Here is a 15,915-nt window from a genome sequence, read left to right as displayed (position 1 = left end):
CTCTTGAATGTCTTGGGGTCAAAATGTGGTTGTGGGGTGGGGTTTTTTGGCCATTTTACTGGCTATTTCTAGGCCCCCTGGTAAGGCTCTGAATCATTCAGAGATGGCTTGACACAAGAGACCTGGTTTGGGTTCTTTTTTCTTCTCTTCTTTGGGATGAAGGCAGGATAATAGAAAGAGATATCTCTAAATCAAATATCAGACCTGGAATAGTGGTGGAAAATAAAACCAGTGCTATCTGAGGCTATTCTCTACCGTATTTATTTTAGCATATTTACTTCATGCATCTTGTATTACATAAACAATAGCATTTGTATTTAGTAAATGATTTATTATAAGTAATTTCTTTTTTTTTTTTTTTTGAGATAGAGTCTCCCTCTGTCACCCAGGCTGGAGTGCAGTGGCGTGATCTTGGCTGACTGCAGCCTCTGCCTCCTGGGTTCAAGCGAGTCTTCTGCCTCAGCCTCCCCTAATAGCTGGGACTACAGGCATGCACCACCATGCCCAGCTAATTTTTTTTGTATTTTTAGTAGAGACGAGGCTTCACCATGTTGGCCAGGCTGGTCTAAACTCTTGACCTCAGGTGATCTCCCTGCCTCAGCCTCCCAAAGTGCTGGGATTACAGGTGTGAGCCACCATGCCCGGCCTATTATAAGTAATTTCTAATGAATAGTAAGAGGAACGTGTGTGTGTTTTGACCTTGAAGCTTTAGATTTCTGTCAGCCTAATAGTAAATGGTACCAGCAAAGTCCAGAAACTGATGCCAAAGGAAGGGAAGGTAGGGATGAAAGGGAGAGGAAAGAGATTTGAATGAAGAAATCTCCACCTTCTTCATTGCTCTCAAGAACCTGTGGCAGTTGGTTCCATCCAGGTGTTGGGCAAGGCAAAGTATACCAAATCCCTGAATACAGCCATTTACAACTTAAGAAAGGCATTGCGAGTGATAATAAAGTATGTCTTGGAAATTGAATTACAGCTTTAAAAATTTAGAGATTGTATTGTGTGAGGGCAGTGGCAGTTGTGGTGGTGATTTTTTTGGTTTGCTCTTTGTCATGTTTTCCTTCCAGATTGGCATGCTCATCATTTTTACCGAGACACCGTCGCTCAGAAGTTCTGTGAACAAGAAAGATTTGTTGCACTTGGTCTTCTACACAGGCTGCCTGGGACTAGGAAATAAGACCATGCTGAGCCCAAAGGCCTAGGATAAAGCCTCTGTTTGCTGACAGGGGGAAGGGTGGGCAGAACATAGGCAAGAGGAGAATCCAGGAAAGAGGGCAAATGTTGAAACCATGTGTGGTACAAATGTGTGGTTTGTGTCTTTTATCTTCAGAGTGTGGAGAAGAATAAGGAAAGCTGGCACTCTGCAGCTCCCAGGGACTAGAAATCGCTTTCCAAACTCTGTCCCTCTTTGTAGGCCTGGAGGGAGTTTATTTCTGCCAGTTTGTGGAAGTCCTGTTTCTTACATTCCTGGGCCTGACTGTTTCCAGGGCCTCCTGTTGGCCAGTTCTGTGCCTTGTGTGTACAGTGCTTGACAGTGTCTTTGTCTCATCAGCAGTTGATACTTACTCAGAGGTGGCAGTCCTTTTCGTGAGTTGTGCTTATTAGCTCCCACAAATTTATTTGACTCATAGACTCATCCTCATCATCAGGTGCTTATTTTTACTTTTCCTACTTTTATGTCTCTCCCCAGCATTTCCATTTAGAGTTTGAAAAGCTGTCTTATAGATTTGTATAAGTTTATAAATTTATTTTGCCACATGATAAAATTCATTTTGCACCCCACACATATACATGAGACACTTAATCACCATGCAAGAGAACAAGGAGGATATCCTTGTCATAATGCCATGTGAGGTACTGTCCCCATCAGATAAATTAATGTTCATTCAAAAGAATGTAACTCTTGCTTTGTAAGACACGCCCAGAAGATGGCTGAGGTACCCAGGCTTGCTGGCATGTAACATGTTCAGTCTAGGAAGGATCATGTGGCTGAAGATTTTGGTTTGCAAGACTTTGCCCCTGTCCCTCAAGACAGTTAGATGAGACCCTAAGACACATCATTCTCCTCAGCAAAAATTGCAGAAGTATACATGGCTTGAGGTGAAGAAAGGAGACCTTGGGTCACTTAATCCCCTGCAGAGAAGCCGATCAGGTCATTGCAGCCACCTCCCTCTCGTGACCCTCTTATATAAACAGGAACAGGAATTCTTGCTACTGGATCCCTTTCATCAGGCGTCTTAGGCTCGCTGAATGAAAAGCCCTATAAAAAGGAGATGCGGCCCGAATAATAACAAATACGATCGTGATGGCTATTTTTTACAAGAACAGCTTTGTGCCACTCTTGATCTCCATCGATGGCTGCCATTCTTGCCCTGCTATTACCTTACACACTTCCTATTCTTAGAATCAGTTGTGAGCCTTGAGCTTGGGGGATTGCAGCCCCCATGGCTGGAATGCCCAGCTTGAGTGGAATGCAGACTGTCTGGCAGAGTGGAGGTTAAATAAAGTTTGCCTTGGCAGCCCCCTCTGCTCTTGGATGAGTGACAAGTGACTCGAGTATAGGAGTGAGGAGTGATGGCATGAGCTGCCATGTGGTGCAGGATCAAACGAGTCTTCCGTGCATGAATAGAAGTGGTTGATTGTCCATCCATGACCAACACAGCTATGTCAGTCTTAAATGAGGTGGGTGAAGGGGAGGCCTCAACAGCCTTGAACCTCACTTCTGACCATATCACTTTGAAAAAAATGCAGGAACAGATAAAGAATAACGTTGAACCACTTTCTAGGTTTCCAGCTGAACTCCAGATTTGGTATATCTTACCCCTCATTTTTGACTCATTTTTGAAAGTAAGACAAAGGGAAAATTTTGACTCATTTTTGAAAGTAAGACAAAGGGAAAATTTTTCATTGAAATAAGAAGAGTTATCAGTCAGTCAACCATTTCTTGAGCACCAAACACTGCGGGGAATTTTTTTAAAGTACAAGACACAGAACTCTTACAGCTTATAATTTAGTTGAAGAAGTAAAGCTATAAACACCTTAAAAAAGATTCATATTCCAAAGTAATTGTTCCAGAACTACCTGCCAAAGGAGGTCTGTGGAGAAGGAGAGCACTTCCAGCTGTGATGGTCAAGGATTTCATGGAGGAAGTAGGGTTGAAACAGGTCTTGCCAGAAGGGCAGACTTGAGACTTGCTCTTCAGGCAAGGCGAGAAAAGGCCCTTGTTAGTGAGAGAACTATTATGAACAAAGGGCAGATGTAGGAAATCCCCAAGACAGTCATGAGGACTTGAAGACCAGGGGATATGGCTGGGGAGGTAGAGAGAGGAATTTGTATAAAGATCGCTAAGTCCTTAGCTATGAAGTCTGTGTGTACATGTTACCAAGAAGGTTATAATGCTTCCCATCAGAGGAGAGCTAGAAAGATAATAGGTGCAGCCTTGCCAGAGGAGAGCTGGGAAGGTATAGGTGCAGGCTTGCCCAGAGACCGAGGCCCTTTTAGTGTTCTCTTCTGTAAAACTGCTTGTACAGTAGATGGCACATAGTGAACACTCCATAAATAACACGATTCTTATTGTTACTCATCTTCAAATTCTGTTATCCCAGGTTGTTGAATTGGCTTGGTTTCCATTGCAAGAGTCAGTGCTGACTTTGTCCGGTTCTGATTGCTCATGTAATTCATGGTATCTTAGTCTGTTTGGGCTGCTATAACAAAATACCATAAACTGAATGGCTTATAAACAACAGAAATTTATTTCTCACAGTTTCTAAAGGCCAGGAGGTTCAAGATCAAGGTACCAGCAGAATTGGTGTCTGGCAAGGGCCCTTTTCCTGGTTCATAGACAGCTGTCTTCTCCCTGTGTCCTCATATGGCAAAAGGAGTGAGAAGTCTCTCTCAGGTTTCTTTTATAAGGATATTTACCTTTGTCCCCGTTACCTAATCACCTCCCCAAAGGCCCCACCTCCCTCCTACTGCCATCACCTTGAGGGTTAGGATTTTGACATAGGAATCTACGGGGGAACATAAACAGTCAGTCCGCTGCCTTGTTATTTCCTTTCCTTCAGCTTTATCTAAGCTTTCATCTCTCTTCTACCACAGGTGGCTAGAGGTGCAGGTAGCTAATTTAACAAGTCCACAGCGCTGGGTGCAGTACCTCCGGCTTCTTCAGGAGTCCATCTGGCCTGGTGGAGTTTTGCCTAAGTTTCCACGGCCTGTAAGGACCCAAGAGCAGAAACTGGCTGCTGAGAAACAGGCTTTGCAGAGCCTGATGGGAGTCCTCCCAGGTAATTGGACCAATGAGATCAATTATACCAATCACATTTCCCTTCCATTCTGCTTTGCCACCATTACCCCTGCACCTTTTCCTGTTTGTAAAAGGGCCCTGAATGTGGCTAGATTCAAAACTCTGTTGACCCATCATTTCCCAGGCTAATAGGAAAATGAACAGGGCTGCAATTCTTTTATCCATTGCTCAGCTGATGCCAAGGGAATGGAAAGGAACGCTACGGCTGCACCCTAAATACTAGGTGACAATCCTGCAGATATTTAGGTTAATAACTTTCTCTCTACCTGCTGGCAGGTCTGGGGAAGCTCTGCCTGCAGGGACAGGTCTCAGAGCCATTTCCAGGAGATGAAGACTTCAGATTCTCTGCCAATTCATAGCATTTTGGGACCAAGGAAGAAAATCACATGTCTCACAGAAAGTCCAACTTAATAAATTGCAGCCATTGAGTATGGTACATGGCCTTTAGCAATAAGTAAAAACAAAATCTGAGAAGGTTGTTTTTCCTTGCATTGTGTTTTTAGAGGGCCAGGAAGGCAGTTTGTTGCCTATGGCTGTGACAACCAGGAGATAGTTGTGAACTTAGCTCTGGACAATCAGTTTTATTTACCCTTATTATTATAACTCTGTTTGCCAACCTAAACTGTTACATTGGAAGGAGTACCTGCATTTGAGTGACAGGTTACAAAATAATCTTTGAAGCCCATTCTTATGTAGGCACCTAACTTGAGAAACGTATTTTTCTCAGGTTTTTCCTGTTTTGTGAGGATTTTAGCTTGGCTGTGTGGTTTAGAGTTATGCCCGAAATACCTAACCTATGTAAAAACGGCAGAGATCCTGGGGAGAGACTGTCCTTAGAATCTAAAACTGCAGCGATAACACACAAATTCCATCTGTTTTTTCCTCCTCAGATCTCGTAGTAGAAATTCTTGGGGTGAACAAATGCCAGCTGAGCTGGGGTCTAGTCTTGGAGTCACTACAACAACCCCTCATCAACAGGTAAGTGGAAAAATGTTATTCCAACATCAGCATAGTTAAAGCCACCTCTGGTCTCAGAGGTATCCAAGGTTTCTGAGTGAAAAGCCCACATTCCAAAGAATAGCACTGTAGTCTTTCCTTGCTCTGGGCACTGACTACAGAGTTTGATGTCCAGATCCACACACTAACTAAAATCCACACCATCAGGCTTCTGAGCAGGTCATCACGTGCTAGGAAATCACTCTTGGACCAACCACCATTTGTGTTTGGAAGAACTCTATGCAGGCCCCCACACGAGCTGCTGAAAATGACCTCTTCTCCTCCAGGCTTGTTCAGCGTACTTGCTCAGTGCTCTTGCCAACATCTGCCAGCCCCTGTGAATGCTCCAAGAGCGACCCTGGCCTGTGTATCACAGACTATGTAAAGATGTTCACCATGAGCCCCTGGCCTTATAGCAAAGCTGTGATTCATGTCAAGACCAGGAGTTGTCTTTGCTTCATATCAGGTAGACAAGATAGTAAGGTTGGATTTCATAAAGGGACCAGAAATGCTGGGTGAAGAGTCCTAGAATAATCCAGAAGAGATAGATTCCATCCCTTGGGCTGTTACTCTTCTGGAAGTATTGAGTAATCTTGCACTCAAACCCTACCCCAAAGTAGACTGTGTTTATTAACTTCCTCAAGGATCCTGGCTTTGCCTCACTGCCTGTAAAGCAGCCTATAAATTTAAGGTAATTATGAGAAACAACAGTAGTCAGGAGCTCTGAAAGTGTCTAGTAACCTGACATCTCAAGGATTTGTTATCACAGTTCTTCAGAGCAGTGCTAATGTAACTATGTAAAGAGAAATGGAATTTTATAAAACTTAGTCTTGAATAAAACTAGTCTTATATAAAAACTGTTCTTGCCTTTATTAGGGTCAGAGGCTTTATTAGTTTAAAAAACATTAATTTGATGGCAGAGGTTTCATCAGGCTATTGAAGTTTAGGGTATCAGTGATGGGGGAGGAGAAAATAAATGTCATAAACAGGATCTTGTGTTTCCTGACTGAGCCAGCCCCTAAGTTTTTTTGTCCATTTGTTTCAGGCATTTGATTTACTGCCTTGGGGACATCATCCTGGAATCCTTGGACCTCAGTGCCTCTGTGGAGGAGTCTGCTGCAACCACCTCTGCCTCAGATACCCCAGGCAACTCCAAGAGGATGGGTGCCTCCTCTTAGTTGGTTATTCACGCCTTCTTCCCAGGTCAGGGAAGTAGAGTTACTCGGCCACCAGAGACCAGTCAGGAAGCCCGTGCTCTCTTGACGTAGGCTACAGCTAAGAATGCCTAGGTTCTCGGTGGCTCACTTGTCTCCCACTTCTGCTCCATTTGTAGCAGGTGACAGGGGTCTATGTGTCCCAGTTGCATGCACATTTATTTCCATGTTCCTTTTGTGATGTTGGGATTGTTGCTGGTGAGTAGATCCTGTTTCCTTTGGGAAAAGAAGCTGTGAGGTAGATGAATGAGCCCCTTTTGCTTCTCCTTTTGCCATCCTCCCTGAGATTGTTTGCCACAATCCTGGCCCTGTGCACACATGTGCTTAATCCACCAGCACACAAGCTCTGGGTAGAACAGGAAAAAAACTGTGGCCAGATTTCCTTGGAGGAGAAAACAACCTTCTGAGCTCTCTGTTCCTACCCGGAAACTAAAGATTCATTCAGGGCCATTCTCAAAAACCAGACTCCTGGGTCTAATCTAGTTTCCCAACAGTTCCAGAAGAAGAAGGAGGGAAGAAAAATTTTTCAAGGAACTTCTTGCTCACGTGTTGCTGTTTCCCAACACATCAGCCTTATGGAAGATGTCATGAGGCTGCTTCCCTGGGAGGCTACACTTTCCTTTCCAGAAGACTTCAAAGCTGACTGCCAAAGCTTCTGGTAAATCCACCCCACCCTTCACACCCTTTCCTGAAAGGCATTTGCACCACACATTTTATTTATTGGCTTTGCTCCCAACCCCCTGCCCTAGAGCAATTGAGTTTTTGAATTTTTGACCCTCTATCTTCAGCAAAATTGCATGACAGGCTGCATATTCAGCCTCAGTTTTTCTAATGTAAAGCACTTGCCTCCTGTCTTAAGAATGCACAAACAGTAGGACTAGCAAGCCGGTGGGGGGGACGGGGGGTGAAATCTCCCTTCATAAGTCTCTGACAGAGAACTTTTATTATTCTGAACAGAGAAGATTAGCAAACTTACAACAATATCTTATTTCCCGTTCCTTATGGTTATAATCAGTCTTTTAACAACACCAGCATGAAGGCAAAGGTGTTTTGTCAGACTGCAACATCTATTAGAAAGGCAAAGCAATTGGGAATTGCTGGAGAATGATAAATCAGGAGGAACTGCTGGTAGAAAGGGATGCAGACAGTCACAGGGAAGTGCTGTATATTAAATGTATGTGAATAGCTGGCAAAAAGCTGTCAAGGATGTCACTGGGAGCCCTTTGGCTTCACACTCGCCTGTTAGCGCCTTGCTTTCGCTGAATTACCAGAGCCTGCCACTTGGAGGAAGGTCTTGGAGTTAGACTGATGAGAAGACACTTGTCAAAAACAAGTGTCAAAGTTCTCTTAGATTCTGAAGTAGGTGATGAGCACATAATTAAAGTGGTTTGTGGAAGAAAGTTGTAAAATCTTTTTACTTTTTTGCTCCTCTGGAGGCTTTTAACCCTAAATTGTGTCTGATGTATTCGGGAAGCTTAGGTGTGCAATTCTTGCCCAAAAGCAAGGAGATAAATGAGATGTCTCATGGCCCCTTCTAGCCTTAGAAGTTGACCATTACAGTGACTTTATGGCTCCAAAGTTCTTGAAGCATCTCCAGCCCTAGACTTTGACAAGAAAAGGTAGCACAGCACCTCTACCTTCCGTGAGTACCTGCAGGAGTCCAGCCAATGTGTTAGAGTTGATCATTAAGCTCCTTCAGTTAGGGCTAAGATCTTATTCTCGATGGGCATAGGGGGACAGCCTTATTTTATGCCACTTTTCTCTCCCCATACCTTCCCCTCATGTGTACTTAGCCACCTGTGTTGCTTTGAATCTGCTGCCAGTTCTGGCTCAAATGTGGCACAAAATCAGTACATCAGACACACCATGAAATCCCTGTGGCTATAAATTCTAAGGAATCTTTTGACACTTCCAGCCCAAAGAACTTATTTTTATTTCATATTATATAAGAGTCCCCACCTCTACTCCATCTACCCCAAAAAGATAAGCTGTCCTCAGATCCCCCTTCTACCCAGGAGGGAAATAATGGATATTGCCAAGGGAACAATCAAAACTCATCTGGCTTTGAAAATGACCTGCCAAGTTTGGGTAGCAGGTTCAGACAACAAGAGAGTAACAATTGGTAGAGAGCCACAGGTATCTGGAAAAGATACTCCCAGCTGACAGGGTGATAAAAGGCAGGGAAGAATTGGGCCTGTGCTAATCCAGGAAGGTTTTTTTGTTTGCTTGTTTTTTGTATTTACTCGTGACTGACTAAATTTTATTCATTTAAGTCAGAGTTTTGATATTTGAAATAAGACTACTTTTCCTTTTCTTAATATCTATAAAAAAGATGAGGCAGGAATGCTGTGTTCTTTCTGTCAAATTCTAAACGTGACCTTTGCCATTGCTTATTTGAATTCCAGAAAGCTATACTTTTTTATCACATATAACTCACAGTTTCATTTTTGCATTTTTGGATTAGACTTAATAAAACCTAAATGGAAAATAAATTCCTAAATCTGAGCCTAGGAGCACATATGAATTTTATTTTTTTTATTATTATTATACTTTAAGTTCTAGGGTACATGTGCACAATGTGCAGGTTTGTTGCCTATGTATACATGTGCCATGTTGGTGTGCTGCACCCATTAACTCGTCATTTACATTAGGTATTTCTCCTAATGCTATCCCTTCCCCCTCCCCCCACCCCACGACAGGCTCCAGTGTGTGATGTTCCCCTACCTGTGTCCAAGTGTTCTCATTGTTCAATTCCCACCTATGAGTGACAGCATGTATAAATTTTAAAATCAATACAAGCTACTCCAATTTCCATTTTGGAAATTTCCAGTTTACAAGGTGATTTTCTTATTGTTGTAAAGAAACACATAATGTGAGATATACCCTCTTAAGTGTACAGTACATTATTTATTTATTTTGAGACGGTACATTTAACTAGAAGCAGCACAGTGTTTTGTAGCAGACTGCTACAAGTTTTTCATCTTGCATAACTAAAAGCTCATACCCATTGAACAGCAACTCCTCATTTCCCCTCCCACCAGCCTCTGGCAATCACTATTCTACTTTCTGCTTCTGTGAGTTTGACTACTTTGAACGCCTCATATAAGTGGACTCATGCAGTGTTTGTCCTTCTTTGACTGGCTTATTTCACTTAGCATGATGTCCTCCAGGTTCATCCATGTTACAGCATGTGACGGAATTTTCTTTTTAAGGCTGAAAACATTCCTTTGTATGGCTATGCCACATTTTCTTTGTTCATTCATTGAGGGACATTTAGGTTGGCTCCACGCCTTGATTATGAGAATAATGCTGCAGTGAACATGGGAGTATGACTATTTCTTCGAGGCCCTGCTTTTAATTATTTTAGATAAATACCCAGAAGTAGGATTGCTGGATCATATATTGTTTTTAATTCTTTTTGAAGACCTTCATACTGTTTTCCATAGTGACTAGACCATTTTATATTCCCACCAACAATGTACAAGGGTTCCAGTTTCTCCACATCCTCTCCAACACTTGTAATGTTTTGTTTTGTCATAATGGCATCTTAAAAGGTATTAGGTGATATTAATATCTCGTGGTTTTGATTTGCATAGCCTAGAAGATTTTTGAGTCTTCCTGTGTCCTACACCCAGGTCATTCATTTCCAGCTACTGCTCTTCCTTTGCTCATAGCACCCAACACCAGTTGTTAGGTCCTGGATGAAGTAAAAATATGTGTAACTAACTATGGTCCCTGGCTATATGAATCAGGATGCTCTGGACAAGAATTAAATTATGAGGAAAATTCATTTTCTTTCATAACATTAGTACGTGAGTAGGTAAGCCCAGGAGTTTGGTGATTCAGCAACTCTGAGACCTCTTAAGGGGCCTGAATTCTTTCCGTCTTTCTTCCTTGCCATTCTAATTAGGTCAGCTATGCTCTCAGACTGCCTGCCTTCCTGCTGCTGCAGTTTCAGGCATCACACCCAGAGATAAAATTCATAAAAGAACAGGAGCATCTCTTCTGTGTTTTCTTCTAAGGAATGATGGAACCATTTCCCAGAAGTCCTTCAAGAATCCTCTTCTAGGCCGGGCACAGCGGCTCACACCTATAATCTCAGCACTTTGGGAGGCCAAGGTTGGGGGATTGTTTGAGGCCAGGAGTTTAAGACCAGCCTGGAACATAGCAAGACCCTGTCTCTACAAAAAATATAAAAAATGAGCGGGGCGTGGTGGCTCTCGCCTGTGGTTCCACCTACTAGGGAGGCTGAGGCAGGAGGATCACTTGAGCCCAGGAATTTGAGGCTGCAGTGAGCTATGATCACACCACTGCATTCTAGCCTAAGTGACAGAGTGAGACCCCAAATCAAAATAAAATGCCTCTTATGACTCATTGGCTAGAACCACCCACCTCATGCCAATCCACTGACACTGAGAATGGCATTGTGATTGGCTTTCACTAGTATTTTCCCCCAGAGATGAGGTCATCTTCCATGAAGGTCAGATGTCTACAGAAATAATTGATGTTAGCAAGGAAGAAGCAGAGAATGGATATTGATAGACAATGTCTGCTCTAGGGATGGGTCATTCTGCCAACATTCAGCAAATCCCCTGTCTGCTCTCAAAATGCCTGGTACCAGCTAAAAGTTAACATTTTCTGAGAGCATTACTTAAAGTCTTTACATATCTTCACTTATTTAACCCACAAATCAACCCTTAAAGGTAGGTTCTGATGTAGTGGGTTGGTGCAAAAGTAATTGGAGTTTTGCCATTTTAATGCAATTACTTTTGCACCAATCTAATACATCCCCATTTTATAGGTGGGGAACATGAGGCACAGAGTGGTTCTGTCTTACCCACAGTCATTTGCAAGGGAGTGGCAGAGCCTAGATACAAATCATGTCAGTCTGCCTCTGAGCCTACATGTATATCCACTATACTGAACTGCCCTTCTACCTTACAAAGCAGAACAAGACCAGGTTCTCACTTCTAAGGAGTCTACAGTCTAGTATAGGAGCCAGCAAACTTTCTCTGTAAAGGTCTGGAGACTAAATATTAGGTTTTGCAGCAGTATGGTCTCTGTTGTAACTACTCAGCTTTTCCATTGTAGTGTAAAAACAGTTGTAGACAATTCATAAACAAGTGTGGCTGTGTTCCAATAAAACTTGATTTACAAAAATAGGCAGCTGGCCGGATTTGTCCCATGAGTCAGTTTGTGGACCTGTGGTCTAGTGAGTTAGAATACTGCTTACCAAATTTTAATGTGTGTGTGATTCATGTGGGATCGGGTTAAAATGCAAATTTTGATTCAGTAGGTCCGGAGTGAGGCCTAGTAAAAGTGTAAGTGCTGGCCGGGCGCGGTGGCTCACGCTTGTAATCCCAGCACTTTGGGAGGCCGAGGCGGGTGGATCACAAGGTCAGGAGATCGAGACCACGGTGAAACTCCGTCTCTACTAAAAAATACAAAAAATTAGCCGGGCGTGGTGGCGGGCGCCTGTAGTCCCAGCTACTCAGAGAGGCTGAGGCAGGAGAATGGTGTGAACCCGGGAGGCGGAGCTTGCAGTGAGCCGAGATTGCGCCACTGCACTCCAGCCTGGGCGACAGAGCGAGACTCCATCTCAAAAAAAAAAAAAAAAAAAAGCGTAAGTGCTATGCTCTAAAAATCTTGACAGCGTGATTATCACACTCCTCTGCTGTTTGAGGGGCAGGGAGCATTTGGAGATGCCTTGTTTCAGGAACCCATTCAGCCAAGCTGTCCTGGCAAGCCGCATCTCCCACAGCCCCCTCCACATCGGCTGTTTGTCCAATCTAACTTGGCACTGGAGCAAGATGTGTTTTCCCAGGATGAGGAAAGGAAGGTCAGCCCACACTGCTGGATGTGGAAGGGGATGGGAACCAGGGAAAGAACGGTAACTGGGGAGGAAGGAAAACCATGATACTTTTGTAGTCGAAGGCCTAACTGGGCGCGCTCTGCCGTAACTTGGCCGCTCTGCTTCCTTTCCACCGGCAGTGCCAGAAATCACAGGGCAGCAGTCGCTCACCCTGCCTTTGTAGACAAGAAAATGAAACCATCGAAGGGTGAATTTCAGCTAGCATATTGCCATCACTCTTTTATGGTATAAAGGATGAGAGAGGCGGTGAGGGAGACATTGTCCCAAACATGATGTCCACATCCTAAGACTTACCTGATATTTCTTATTACACGAAGACAACATTGACTGGTTTAAGAGAAAAAGGAAATCCAGAAGAATGTTTTAATTGTCAAGCGTGAAACAAGTGAAAATCATCAGAATCTTTTTCCTTCAGTGACTTGGTAGCAACAGTGTGTAAAGCCAAGGCCACTGTGAAGTGGTGGGGGAAATTTGGGCACCCGCAGTCACCTTGGCAGACACACTATGCTATTTTCAGACTTGCGGAGCCTTTGCAGTGCCTCCCTGTCATCCTCACCTGTCTCTGGTCTGAAAGTCCATTTTAACTCTGCTTTCTTGGAGGCAGAAACAAGCATGTGACAGGATGCAGAGAATTACTCCTGGCTTTGATGTCTCTTCAACAGCTTGACGAAACCTGGTTTCTCCACCTGTCTTCACTTCTCCAAGCCTTACCTGCAAGCACTTCCATGAAAGCCCCCAGCACACCATCTCTGGGATGCGGAAGGTTAGGAGGGAAGAATTAAAAAAACAAAACGAAGGTAACAGTAATCAAGATCCAAACTTAGAAAACATTTCTTGAAGTGACATTATCTGCTCCTTTTAACCCAATCCCTTTGTCACCAGTCAGTGTTTGTTTAGGAAGTGTAAGCTAATTTTAATATTAAAGTGTTGTAGTGATTAAGAAGGTAAGTTTGTGAATAATGTATGAATCATCCACACTTTTGTCTTTTTTCCCCACCTTATGTTCCATGTTACTGCTGCATCCTGTTATAAGCAAAGGAGAGTTGGCTGTGATTACTTCCGGAAACTTTGATTAACCCATGAGAGTAAAGACCTGGCTAGATAGACACAGAAGTCGCTGATTGCAGACAAAAGGACTCAAATGTCGACAGAAGCAATGACTTGTTTATAGTGTGTTGAACTGGATTTGGTGACCTGTGAGCATAGGTAATCAGCCCTTTTGCCCGCACCCGTGGGTGAAGAATCATCCTGCTCCTGTAACTATCAAAAAGATTAACCATGAAGGTTGATATGAAATATCTGCTTTTCATACCTTGACACTAAGGAGAATAGACCTTATTAAGGGAGGAAAAACACTTTTGGAGTTTACCTCCTTTACACATGCGGCTTGCATGGAATCCAAATTCAGTGAGCTGACGGCAGGCCAGTTCCTTGCCACTTTATGCAGTTGTGTTTTAAGTTTACGCTCTGTTATCTATAAATGCAAGTGGCTTTTTCAAGAAGAGCAAGGGCAGCTTTCATTAAGGACTCATGCATCTCTAGGAGAATCACATAGGCTTAGTTGGCAGTAGAGCATTTTCTTGGGGACAGAATGTATTATAGATGGTTTAGGCAGGAGGTTAGACGAGAAACTTCCACAAAAATCTAGGGATTTTTTATTCTGCCCAAACCACCATGTTCCTTCCTTCTTTCATTTTTTTGTTCTTGTCCTTCCTTCCACGTGGTAGATTACCTTCTCTCCTCCAGCTGGGCAAGTAGGCTACCTCTGCCCGTAAGGACCAATTCAAATTCCCTTTTCAAGAAGCACTGTCTGATTGCACCAGCCCAAACTCTTCCCACTTTCTTTTCAGTTATCTACACTGCCTGTCTAGTCAATGTGCATGTATATGAAGTCCTCAGTAAGACATTATAATTCTTCAAGGGCAGTGAACATGTCTTTTATCTTTTTTAGTCCTATTATGTCCTTATGCCCCCTAATTATATGTATATACCTAGTGCATGATAGGTACAAAATAAATATTAAAGTTTACTTAATTAAAGATTGTTTATTTAAGAGGCAAAATTTGTGAATAAGTCTGGATCTTGATACTGTTACTTTCATTTTGTTGATTCCTTTCTCCCAACCTTCCACATCCCAGAGATAGTGTGCTGGTGACTTTTATGGAAAGGCTTGCAGGTAAGGCTTGAAGGGTGAAGATATGTGGAGAAACCACCGTAAACCTCTTTGAAATTAACCACTTATTCCAGTGGAGGGCACTGGCTAATCTGTACCAGACCTGCCCCAGACAGCTTTGTACATCTTGCGTGTGGGTGGGAACCTAAAAAGTTTCCTTTTCAGTGGATCTGTTTGGGTGAGGTAAAGAAATCTGTTGCTCAAATGTTTTCATCAGAGGCTACCCCCTGTTCAGGTGTGTACCCTGCATCCATGTGGGTTTGCGGATGGCATATGACATTTGCAGCACCAGAGCTCATTGCCACAGATCAAAGGGAAGTAAGTGTGCATATGCGGATGCAGCGGGAATACCTGCGGTCTTTCTGCTGAAGAGCAGGGTTATATACCTCCTTTTAGTAATCTGGAGAGGACTGAGGCAAGAGCTTGTATTGAAACACAAGCAAGCTCCACGTATGGTTTTGGACATGGAAGAAAGAGTACTGTTGGGGTGGAATGACCTAAGTTTTTAATAGGATTAGGATTTCTGTGGATTTTTCCCAAGTGATAGAAATTTTCTTCATCTAGCAGGGAGCCTCACCCAATTGCTTCTCTATGTTCATTTCTGAAACTCCTTTGTTAAAACTAAATAGCAACCGAGAAGAAACTTTCTTCAAAAAACTCTTCATATCTGTCATTTCTCTTGTTCTCATGGAACTTCAAAATTGCTTTTTCTTTATCCCTTTTTTTTTCTATATCAGCTCATCAGTCTTTGTGGGTGACTTGGCTACCCCACTAATCTAATTGCCTTTTTGATAGTTAAATCAATATGGACATCAACTTAAGGCTATATGTGAACCTTAAATGCATGATATTCCCTATACTTGATTCCACAATTGATATTCTATGAGGAAAGTTGGCCAGATATTCCCTTCTGTGAAGTCAGAATAACCCCCGACCCTAAGAATAAACATTTTGACCAATTCTTTATATGTTGCAAACTATTCACACAACTAGAAAGTTTAGCCATTCACATCTCTTCCCCTGATTTTAAGTGCCAGATTCTGAGACTCAGAAAGTTTAGTGACTTGTTGAGCTTTCTGTGGAAAATCTGTTGTAAAAACAGTTCAGATATTGGAAAATATAAAATAGCCCCTAGAGATCCCAATAAAGCTTTCTCTCCCCAGATCCCTCTACAAGTTTATCCTCGAAAAACTTTCTGAAAACTGATGAGAAAATACTGAGTAATTGATAGTCAAATGGGAAAGATGATATGTAAAAGCAAAAACCTGTTAATGGCATCTGTTCATATAGTTCCATGTGCCTTTTTACTTAACTGCACTGATAGGCAATGTAATGAAGAAGTTTCCTTTTAAAACAT

At 42.8% G+C, this 15,915-nt stretch overlaps 1 protein-coding gene across 12 annotated transcripts in view; it reads left to right on the top strand.

Moving 5' to 3' along the window:
* The window catches only part of SNX19 (sorting nexin 19), a 46,327-nt gene extending 31,880 nt beyond the window's left edge, over positions 1 to 14,447 (top strand). For 3 of the 12 annotated variants that reach the window (XM_055273787.2, XM_063635669.1, XM_055273790.2), the window contains 3 exons: positions 4,099 to 4,283; positions 5,194 to 5,281; positions 6,345 to 9,350. In XM_055273787.2, the coding sequence (XP_055129762.1) occupies positions 4,099 to 4,283; positions 5,194 to 5,281; positions 6,345 to 6,477 (406 nt within the window). In that variant the 3' untranslated portion in view covers positions 6,478 to 9,350. Of the gene's footprint in view, positions 1 to 1,067; positions 4,034 to 4,098; positions 4,284 to 5,193; positions 5,282 to 5,586; positions 5,766 to 6,344; positions 11,676 to 12,985; positions 13,183 to 13,418 lie in introns of those variants that run through there. The other 9 variants (XR_010119905.1, XR_010119904.1, XM_063635668.1 and 6 more) reach the window with 9 other exon arrangements.
* The last annotated feature ends 1,468 nt before the right edge of the window (positions 14,448 to 15,915 follow it).

Source organism: Symphalangus syndactylus, chromosome 3, assembly GCF_028878055.3.
Source record: "Symphalangus syndactylus isolate Jambi chromosome 3, NHGRI_mSymSyn1-v2.1_pri, whole genome shotgun sequence".
Classification (NCBI taxonomy): domain Eukaryota; kingdom Metazoa; phylum Chordata; class Mammalia; order Primates; family Hylobatidae; genus Symphalangus; species Symphalangus syndactylus.
This window is presented reverse-complemented; position numbering and strand designations above follow the sequence as displayed.